General features: G+C 43.3%; 1 protein-coding gene across 1 annotated transcript in view; it reads right to left on the bottom strand.

The window, feature by feature from the left end:
- Window positions 1-11,220, bottom strand: part of LOC125460404 (serine/threonine-protein kinase MAK-like) — a 220,914-nt gene extending 209,694 nt beyond the window's left edge. Inside the window, exons 1-2 of the mRNA XM_059641068.1 lie at window positions 11,167-11,220; window positions 9,676-9,825 (exon numbers count right to left, since the gene is read on the bottom strand). Coding sequence (XP_059497051.1) covers window positions 9,676-9,825; window positions 11,167-11,189 — 173 coding nt within the window. The 5' untranslated portion in view covers window positions 11,190-11,220. The remainder of the gene's footprint in view (window positions 1-9,675; window positions 9,826-11,166) is intronic.
- Window positions 11,221-11,226: the final 6 nt, after the last annotated feature.

Here is an 11,226-nt window from a genome sequence, read left to right on the forward strand (position 1 = left end):
AGGGTCTACACCGGAAATGTCAGCTTTCCTACTCCTCTGATGCTGCCCAGCCTGCTGGATTCATCCAGCTCTACACCTTGTTATGTCAGATTCTCCAACATCTGCAGTTCCTACTATAACTGTATAGTGTACTTGGATAATATTGCAGTATAGACAAAAACATGGAAGGAACATGTAGAACAATTAGAACACTTGTTTAAACCAATTTTACAGTCAATGGAGTTGGTGTCAAACCTAGCAAAAAGTAAATTTGCAAAAGCAAAAGGGACACATTTGGGGCATGGTGTATAGCAAGGACAAGTTTCACCCACAACAGCAAAAATAAGAGCTTTGATTGACTTCCCCACCCTAAAACAAAATGAGATACAATGAAGTTTTTGATGATATGGAAGTTTGTACCTAATTTTAGTATGATAGCTGTAACCTTAATCTACTTGATACAAAATAGACAAAGGTGACATGGTAAACAGAATGTCAGACTGCCTTTGAAAAGCTTAAAGCAATTTTAACAAATTAATCTGTATTAACAGCAGCTAACTTTAGCAAAATGTTTAAACTAGCAGTAGATAATTGCTATTTAAGATTGGAGCAGTTGTGTTACAGGATGACAAGACCAGAATGGAGAAGCCAGTTGATTATTTTTCCAAGTAAAATTGATATCAGTACAGATATCCACTACAGACATGGAGGCATTGCCAGCTTTGAACTCTCCACAGACGGTAAGTAAGTTTCTTAAAAGTTTATAGAGGGAGAGCGAGAGCGAGAGGGGCTATCAAGTGGCAAATTACAATATTTTAAAATTATAGTTGAACTGTATCTGTTTGTGTAGGAGTTGGGGCTTTATAAATCAAAGAAATTCATGTTTTAGATCTTAGATACTGACCAGATGGCCTTTTGGTGTTCTGCTAAGATTCTATTAATAATAAATCATTAATTTTTATTTCTAAAGTTATAAACATGGTGCATAAGATCTGTTATTTATAAAGTGTGGTTCAGAACAATTCAGCAATTTTGATGGTGATTAAATGTTTGAAGATAATTGTGTTGTATTTCCAGCAACAGTGTGACTGAAACAAAAACAAAAACAGTAATTGCTGGTGAAACTCAGCAGGTCTGACAGCATTTGTGGAAAAAAAGCAGTGTGAACATTTTGATTCCAGTGATTTCATCAGCGCTGACAGCGGCGAGGACAAGGGGGTATTTATGCTGGAGACAAAGTTTGGAGGTGGTGGAGTGAGTGGATAGATGGAAATAGTGGTGCTGATTTGGTTTAACTTGCCATCCCCGTGTCATAACAATACTCCACTTAGGCAGTGAGAAAACACAGTCTGAAGCTGGACGAACACAGCAGGCCAAGGAGCAGAGGAGCAGGGAAGTTTGACGTTTCAGGTCGAGACCCTTCTTCAGAAATGGGGGAGGGGAAGGGGATTCTGAAATAAATAGGGAGACAGGATCCCCAACACCTAATTTTTACTATGGACATCCAGTCCCTACACCTGCATTCCCCATGTAGATGGCCTAAAGACCCTCTGCTTCTTCCTGACCCACAGGCCCGACCAGTCCCCCTCCACTGACACCATCATCCGCTTATCCAAACTCATCCTCACCCTCAACAACTTCTCCTTTAATTCCTCCTACTTCCTGCAGACAACGGGGGTGGCCATTGGTACCCGCATGGGCCCAGGCTATGCCTGCCTCTTTGTAGGATATGTGGAACAATCCCTCTTCCAAAGCTACACTGGCCCCATCCCCCAACTCTTCCTCTGTCAGACTGAAGACTGTGTCGGCGCCGCCTCGTGTTCCCACGAGGAGGTCGAACAGTTCATCCACTTCAGTAACACCTTCCACCCCAACCTTAAGTTTACCTGGACCATCTCTGACACCTCTCTCTCCTTCCTGGACCAGTCTGTCTCCATCTCTGGCATCCACCTGGAAGCAGATATCCATTTTAAGCTAACCGACTCCCACAACTACCTAGAACATTCCCCTCTCACCCACCTTCCTGTAAAAAGGCCAACGCCTATTCCCAGTTCCTTTGCCTCCACCGCATCTGTTCCCAAGATGAGGCATTCCAGTCTCGAACATCCCAGATGTCCTCATTCTTCAAGAACCGCAACTTCCCCTCCACAGTGATAGAAAATGCTCTCGACTGTTTCTCCCACATTTCCCGCAACTCATCCCTCACACCACCTATCTACAACAATAACCAAAACAGAATCCCCTGCATCCTCACATACCACCCCACCAACCTCCAAGTCCAACGCATCATCCTCTGACATTTCCAGCATCTGCAATCTGACCCTCCCCACCCTTAATCTGCTTGCCGGAGGGACCACTCACTCCGTGACTCCCTTGTCCTCTCCAGCCTCACCATACCTGGCATTTTCCTTGCAACCAAAGCAAGTGCTACACCTGCCCCTATACCTCCCCCCTCACCCTGATCCCAGGCCCGAAGAAGGCTCTTCACATCAAACAGATGTTTACCTGCACATCTGTCAATGTTATATACTGTATCCACTGTTTCCGTTGTGGCCTCCTCTACATCGGAAAACCAAACAGAGGCTTTGGAACCACTTTGTGGAACACCTATGCTCTGTTCGCAACAAACAACTTCACCTCCCAGTCGCGAGCCATTTCAATTCCACCACCCCCTTACCCCCGCCACTCCTTGGACGACATGTCCATCCTGGGCCTCCTGCATTGCCACAATGACGCCACCTGAAAGATGCAGGAACAGCATCACATATTTTGCTTGGGAACTCTGCAGCCCAAGGATATCAATGTGGATTTCACAAGCTTCAAAATCTCCCCTCCCCCGACCACATGCCAAAACCAACCCAGCTAGTCCCCGCCTCCCGAACCATTCCTCTCCCCTCAGGCTCCACCCCCATCCCCTACCCACTAACCTCAATCCCCCCCCTCCACCCGACCTGTCCGTCCTCCCTGAACTGACCTATACCCCCTAACTCCCCACCTACATTAATCTTCACTGGCTCTAACCCCGCCTTTTTGATCTGTCTGTCTCCTCTCACCCTATCTTCTCCTTTATCCATCATCTATCCGCCTCCCCCGTCTCCCTATTTATTTCAGAATCCCCTTCCCCTCTGCTATTTCTGAATAAGGGTTCTGACCCGAAACATCAAGCTTTCCTGCTCCTCTGATGCTGTTTGGCCACACCGTGTTATCTCAGACTCTCCAGCAATCGGGAGTTCCTACTACATCCACTTAGGCGGTCTTTGATTTGCTGCTTTCAAACATGCTAAAAGCCACGTTTGCTTCTCATTCAGTCCTGAATGTTCTGAAACATGCTATGTTTTCTGAGCTTGTTGCTTCTATGTCACCCTAAAAGAAACGTGTTTGACTGACATTCTCCGTTTCCTTTTTGACTGCTCCCGCCCATGTTATACTGCTACAGATTTTACCACAAGTCACTACCCTCAGTTTACTTTGGTCAGATCTTGCCTTGTTTCAAAATAAATCAACTTGCCCCAAATCCAAAACCTATTTTCACAAACCACCATTTTCCTTTTCCATATCAAACTTAAAATTCCCAGTTCTGTGGAAGGATCACTCAACCCCAAACATTAACTCTGACTTCTCTCCACAGATGTTGCCAGACCTGCTGAGCTTTAGCAGCAAATTCTGCATTTATTTTAAAAAGCAGTGTGTTGCGGACATTATTCCTAAAATAATCCCCCACTGCTACCTTGACATGTCTAGTTTCAATCCTCAGATCTGGGCCAAGCACTGCATCATCCCTTGTTGGACATGTTGATCTAAAAAAGTTCTCCAGAATACATTTCAAAGAAATCGTCCATCTCTAAACACAATACACAATGGCAATCCCAATCAATGTTGGAGAAGTTAAAATCTCCAAAAATAATTACCGTAGTACAATTAATAAACACCTAACCTGATTTCTATATGTCTTTTGCCTGCTGACTGTTTGGGGCCAATGATACATTCCCAGCAATGTAACTGCCTTTTTAAATTCCTAAGCCCCAATACAAAGCCTCATTTGAAGACCGTTCCAAGATATTGTCCCTACTTCCTGCAGTAATTAGTACTGCAACATAATTTCCTCTTTTACATCTTCCCCTGAAGATCCTCTGCCCAAAATTATAGAATCACAGAATCCCTACAGTGTGGAAACAGGTCCTTTGGCCCAGCAAGCCCACACCGACCCTCAGAATCCCACCCAGGCCCGTCCCCCTATACACATGGCTGCAACATTACGGGCAATTTAGCACGGCTAATCCACATAGCCTGCAAATCGTTGGACTGTGGGAAGAAACCCGGGGAGAATGTGCAAATGCCACACAGATGGTCGCATCGAACCCAGGTCCCTGGCACTGTGAGGCAGCAGTGTTAACCTCATAGCCACTGTGCCTCCCAAATGATGAGCTGCCAAGCCAGTCTCTCCTTCTGTAATGGTAAAACTATCATAATTCCATACGTCAATATATCAAACCCTAACTCATCTTTAATACTCCTAGTATTAAAAAAGAAACGATCCACCTTTTAATTACTCCCTTGAATCTCAACATGGTTGAATTCTCTGTCTTGATCCCTTTGCTATATTATGCAGAATCCCTAATGTATTAATGTTATGTCCTCCTTCCCACTGTTGAACTAGTTTAAACTCCTCCCAACAGCACTAGCAAACCTACTTGCAAGGATGTTGGTCCCATTCTGGTTCAAGTGTAGACCATCCTGCTTGTACATGTCTGACCTTTCCCAGAAATGATCCCAGTGATTCAGGTAACTAAAATCCTCCACCAATTTGAGCCACACATTCATCTACACATTTCCTTATTTCTGTCAGCCTACCTGGCCACTTTCCTCTGCCTGGTGGTCACTCATTCCATCTTTGCCAGCAGCTACTTAGTCTGTGGGGTGACCAAATCAGCAATAGGGCTACCCATTTAGCCTTCGGCCTCACGGATGTATTTCTGAATCTCCAGCCAATGCTCAATTTCTGATATTGCAGCGTTCAAGGTGATTAGATTAGCAGTATTTGCTACTGAGCTTTATGTGGTCATCCAGACTGTCAGAAGCATCCAGGAATTCTCACATGCTGCAGGCAGTACAATAAACTGTCTTGAGCCCCCTGCCATATTCAGTTAAATTTAAAGAGTCTTTCTTTCCAGTGGCCTTAAATGTAAGCTCTTGGCTTGCAGACCCTATGTGCAAAAGGTTAAAATTAAATATGAAAACAATGTAAAATGGCATATTTAAAAGTGTATAAGTTAGAGCAGAATATAAAATAGGAAAGAATAATAGAAAAGTCAGAAAAAGTAGTAACAATAGAAATTCTTACTAATCGATCACTTTTCAGTTCTATTTAATAGCGATATGCTAATCTAAATGTGTATTTTCTAACTACATCTTGAGTATTATCCTGAAGAAGGGTCCAAACCCGAAATGTCAGCTTTCCTGCTCCTCTGATTCTGCTTGGGCTGCTGTGTTTATCCAGCTCTACACCTTGTTATCCCTGAATATTATCCTGCTTATTTAGGCTGTGTTTTTCTAATATAATTCCAGATGCTGACTTAATGTTGAAATGTTAAATGAAATCAGAATCAAACGGTTTTTGAAAGGGTTGGCCTAGTGATGTTACTGTTAGACTGTTAATTCAGAGGCCCAGGTAATATTCTGGGGACCTGGGGTTCAAGTCTTGCTCAGGAGGGAGTAGAATTCAAATTCAATAAAAATCTGCAATTAAGGCTCTCATAATCATGAAACCAATGTTAACTGTTGGAAACATCCATCTGTTTCACAATGTACTTTAGGGATGGGAATTTGCCATCCTTACTTGGGTCTGGTCTACAAACAATCCACAACAACTTGGTTGACTCTTAACAGCCCTCTGGGCTATTAAGGATGGGAAATAATTGCTGACCCAATCAGAGATGCCCACATCCTAAGGAAGAATAAACAAAAACCACTGACTCTGAGCATTGTGAATTTTTTAAATGTTCTACCTAGAAGGCTGTGAACGTTGTTGTTGAAACAATTCAAAAAAACAGATTTACACATTTTCTCTGCAGTCTGCACTTTATTCCTTTCAGATCTTTGAATGCCTTGACTAAACCTGCCTCCAGCACATTCTTGGGTCATGCATTCCCAATCTTAACCACGTGACACCTTTGGAATTTACCTTTGACTTTTTTTGCCATTCACTTTATTATGATTAATGGAATTGGAATTCTCCATTACGGGAAACAGTTTTTCTCCATCAACTCTGTCAAGAACCCTCATGATTTTGAATGCCCATACTGTAACTTCTCAGATCCTTCTCTGCTCCAAGGAAAACAAATCTCAACTATGCTCTTCCAGCTCCACACTGTGTTATCTCGGACTCCAGCATCAGCAGTACTTACTACCTCAACTTCAGCAATACATGTTTGGACCGAAGTTCCTGATTCCTTGAACAATGTTTGAATCTTTTTCACCACCCTCTCCAGACATACAGTCTTGGAGATGTACAGCACGAAAACAGACCGTCAGTCCAAGTCATCCATGCCAACCAGATATCCCAAGCTAAGCTATCAAAACTGTCTGTCCAACTGTCTTTCTCTCTGCTTAGGTTCTACCCTATCATTTACTCTCTCCTCCATTCCCCCTATCATTTTTTCTGCATGTAAACTGACATTTTCCCAGCCACCTTCAGTTCAGCGGAGGGGGTCACCGGACCCGAAACATTGACTCTGTTTTTTGCCTTCATAGATGCTGCCAGACCTGCTGAGCTTTCCCAGAAACTTTGTTTTTGTTCCAAACTAAGCTCATCCCACTTGCTAGCATTTGGTCCATATCCCTTTAAGCACTTCTCATTCATTTACTCATCCAGATGCCTTTTAAATGTTGTAACGTCACCAGACTCAACTACCTTATCTGGCTGCTCCTTCCTTACATGCACCACCCTCTGCATGTAATCTTTGCCTCACAGGTCCCTTTCAAATCTTTCCTCTCTCACCTTAAACCTATGCGCTCTACTTTTGAACTCCCACAGCCTGGATAGTGTCTTTTCCCCAGGCTATCTATGCCCTTCATGATTTTATAAACCTCAATAAGGTCATACCTCAGCCTCTGATGCTCCATGGAAAACAGCCCCAACCTATTTAGCTTCTCTCTACAACTCAAACCCTCCAATCCTGACAACATTCTTGTAATTCTTTTCTGAACCCCTTTCAAGTTTCATAACAGCTTTCCAATTGCAGGGAAACCAGATCTGAACGCAGTATTCCACAAGTGGCCTAACCAACATCTTGTACAGACGCAACATAACCTCCCAACTCCTATACTCAATGTGCTGACCAATAAAGGCAAGCATACCAAACACAGTCATAACCATCGCATCCACCTGTGCCTCTACTTTCAAGGAACAATGAACCTGCAACTCAAGGTTTCTTTGTTCAGTACCACTCCCCAGGAACTTACCATTAAGTGTATAACTCCTGCCGTGCTTTGCCCGACCAAAATACAACACCTCAAGTTTATCTAAATTAGATTCCATCTGCCACTCCTCGGCCCATTTGCCCATCTGATCAAAGTCCCATGGTACTCTGAGATTAGCTTCGTTGCTGTCCACTACATGACCAATTTTGGTGTCATCAGCAAATTTACTAAATATACCTCCTATATTCGCATCTACATCATTTACCAATATGACAAAGGGCAGTGGACCTGCACCAATCCTTGTGGCACATTGCTGGTCACAGGCCTCTAATCCAAAAAACAATCCTCCACCACCATCCAGTGCCTTCACATCTTTCCTAAATGTTCCAATTGAGTTCTGACTCACGTTTTATATAGGTTTAACACATCCTCTTGATCTTATTTTCTCAATTATTAATATAAAACTAATAAATAAAACTACTAATAACAGACTGTATGTTTCATTAGCCATTTGTTCAATCCGTCCTGCTATCTTAATGACTCATGTACTTCAGGTCCCTCTGCTTTACAAGTGTCCTCTTTACTTTAGGTTGTCTTCTGACATTTTCCAACAAAATGAATCGTCTCAAGTTTCTTTTCATTTCATCTCATTTTCTTTGCCACTTACCCATCCATTCAACAACTTCTCTGAACCTGTTAAAGTTTTACACCACCCCCCTCACAATTTAGGTGAGGTGAGGACAGTACAATTGATGCAAGGTACATGGCGTTCAGTGAAGCTTTTGAGAAGGTGTCACATTGCAGACTGGTTAAGAAGATAAGCATCCAGGGACAGGTCAGTTTGGCAAATTGAATTCAAAACTGGTTTAGTGGTAGGAAGCAGACAGTGATAGTCAAAGTGTATGTTTGTGACCTGGAGGACCGTGCCCAGTGGCATAAGCCATGGTTTGGTGCTGGGTCGCTTTCTCTTTGTTGTGTACATAAATGAGCTAGATAAACTGCTGCTCACAACATGGTCTCCTCTACATTGGGAAGATGATATGCACACTGGGTCAGTGTTTTGCAGAAGAACCTACATGAACTGCTTTCAGCACAGGGGAGGCAATGGCCACATAGTATTTTTTGCTGGCCTATTAATTCATAGAGTCAGATAATCATTTGGGTTCTGGACTCCAATCCAAGTGGAACGGCAAATGATGGAAGCTAAATTTAGTAAAAGTCAGTAATTAAGAGTCTAATAATGATCAGAAAAAAACCATCTGGTTCTTAATGTCCTTTGGGGAAAGAAACTGTCATCCTGGGAGATAGCAAGAACTGCAGATTCTGGAGTCATAGTCAATTCAGTGGAGCTGGAGGAACATAGCATGTCAGACAGCATTAAAGGAGCAGGAAAGTCGAGATTTCAGGTTTGCAGCCTTCATCAGGACTGGGCTCGTCAGCAGGAGTGTTTGAGGCGACTACATGGTTAATGATTTTGGGCAAATTAACGAGGTGGTCATGGATAGGGTTTGGGTCTAAGGTAGTTGAGGAGTTCTGTGTCTGGAGGTAAGCACAAGCAAGTTTGGTGTACTTACAATCCTTGATGGCTGAAGAACAGGCTTTGACTATCACTTTAGCTTTTGTGCTCCTGAGATGCTGCTTGGCCTGCTGTGTTCATCCAGCCTCACATTTTATTAGCTTTGACTATCACTGTCTGCTTCCTACCACTAAACCAGTTTTGAATTCAATTTGCCAATAGGCTGAAGAAAAAGCGTTGGTTGAGGATGTGGATCTTGCGTCGAATGAAAAACAGTAGAGGTCCCTTACTGGTCTGGGAAAGAGGGGCTCTGAGCTGGGGTAGGGCTGACTGTGGTGAAAGAAACTGTCAGCACTTGGCTGTGAGCAAGGAGCTGAGGAGCCACAGTGAAAACCATTTTTGGAGGCTCTGGTGGTACTGTAGATAAAGGTTGTCAATGGTTTGGTCCAAATCGGAATGGTCTGAACATTGTTTGGAGCCCATGGGGTATGAGCCAGCTGCGTAGGTAGGTACTGAGAAAGGAGATGTGGCTGTCATAACAGGTTTGTTTCAGAATGTAGTCAAAGAGCTTCGGGTGGAGGAGATCACCAGTAACTCAAACTAGGGTCATTTCAGAGACAGGAGGGCAACTTCTTCAAAGTAGCTACCCTTGGAAGAGGCTTCAAAGTAGGTTTTTAAGTCACTTGGGGACAGGAACAGCTGCAGAGGCTGGAGTTTAGCCAATACATCCTGAAGGGTGTAAACCCAAAATGTTAACTTACCTGCTCCTCTGATGCTGGGTGACCTGCTGTCTTCCTCCAGCTCCACACTGTATTGAAACTGTCATCTTAACCTGATCTGGCCTACGTGTGATTCCAAACCCACAGCAGGGATGGGCATTAAATCCTGGCCTAGCTAGCAACACCCACATCCTGTGAATGAACAAAGAATTTTGAGAAGATTTGTAGCTCAGGTTGAGGTTCTGGATGTGAGTTTGCTCGCTGAGCTGGAAGGTTAGTTTTCAGACGTTTCGTCACCATTCTAGGTAACATCATCAGTGAGCCTCCGGTGAAGCTTCATCGGAGGCTCACTGATGTTACCTAGAATGGTGACGAATCGTCTGAAAACTAACCCTCCAGCTCAGCGAGCAAACTCACATCCACAATGAACAAAGAAAGCCAACTGATTTTCACCTACTTATTGTGTCCACTATCAGCCTTACTTTCTCCCTACCATTCTACATCCATCCCTTTGTCTACATGTCATTGTGACTCTCTGGTCTCCATCTCCACCTATCTGCTCACTTGTTCCCACCTGTCCACCCATGTCTTCAGCATATACCACCTTTGTCTAGCTACTATCAGTTCTGAAGAACAGTCACTGGACTTGAAGCATAAACTCTGTGCTGCCAGACTTGCTAAGTTTATCCAGCAGTTTCTGTTTCTATTTCTATTTCTCTACGATGTTGTCTGGGCAAAAGCAATTCAGCTTTGAAGAGGACTGTTTTCCATAGAGTGGAGAAGACCTGATTGAGGTGTACAAAGTTGAGACACAGAAACTTTCCTCTTCAAGGGTACAATTATGAGGGCCACAGTTTCAAGGCATAAAACAGGACATTGTGATTTCAAGAAGAAAAAAAATCATGCAGAAAGTTGTTGATACCTGGAACTTCTCTTCCTAAAACAGTAGTAGGGGCATGAACCATCAAGGCATTAACAAACTACCTAGATAAACATTTGAATCACAATAACACACAAACAACTGGGCATGTGCTGGGATTAGAATACATGGATGTTTGACATCCAGGGCAGACACTGTGGGCCAAAGGGTCTCATGCCATACAATAAGAACTCTATGACTTAATTTTACTATTGTTTCCAAGTTTCATATTAACTGCCAATTTGTTTAAACGTTCCTTGAACGACAATGCGTAGGTCATTAATGTAAGAGTCCGAGCACTGATCCCCAGGGAAACCAGGAATACTACAGCAAAATTAAGTTCGAACAATTAAACCATAGTCGTATTGAATGGTGGAAATGCTTGAAAGGCATACTAGTCCTATTCCTATTTCTTATGTTCGTAACATAATTCACAAACCTAAACTCACCTCAGTTCCGCTCAGCTCTATTCCTTTGGTAACCGCTTACGGTTAAAGACGTGTTCCTAGTACATGTACCGTTTATTACTATATCCAAACTCCTCTCTCACGCTCCGCCGCTTCTACCTTGGTAACGCAACAGCCGCGCCCTTATACCATACTGCGCAAACTCACCAGCTCGCCACCGTCTGCCGCATTGTTTCCACCGAGCATGGTGTATTAAAGCAGTGGAAT

Source organism: Stegostoma tigrinum, chromosome 2 (genome assembly GCF_030684315.1).
Source record: "Stegostoma tigrinum isolate sSteTig4 chromosome 2, sSteTig4.hap1, whole genome shotgun sequence".
NCBI lineage: Eukaryota > Metazoa > Chordata > Chondrichthyes > Orectolobiformes > Stegostomatidae > Stegostoma > Stegostoma tigrinum.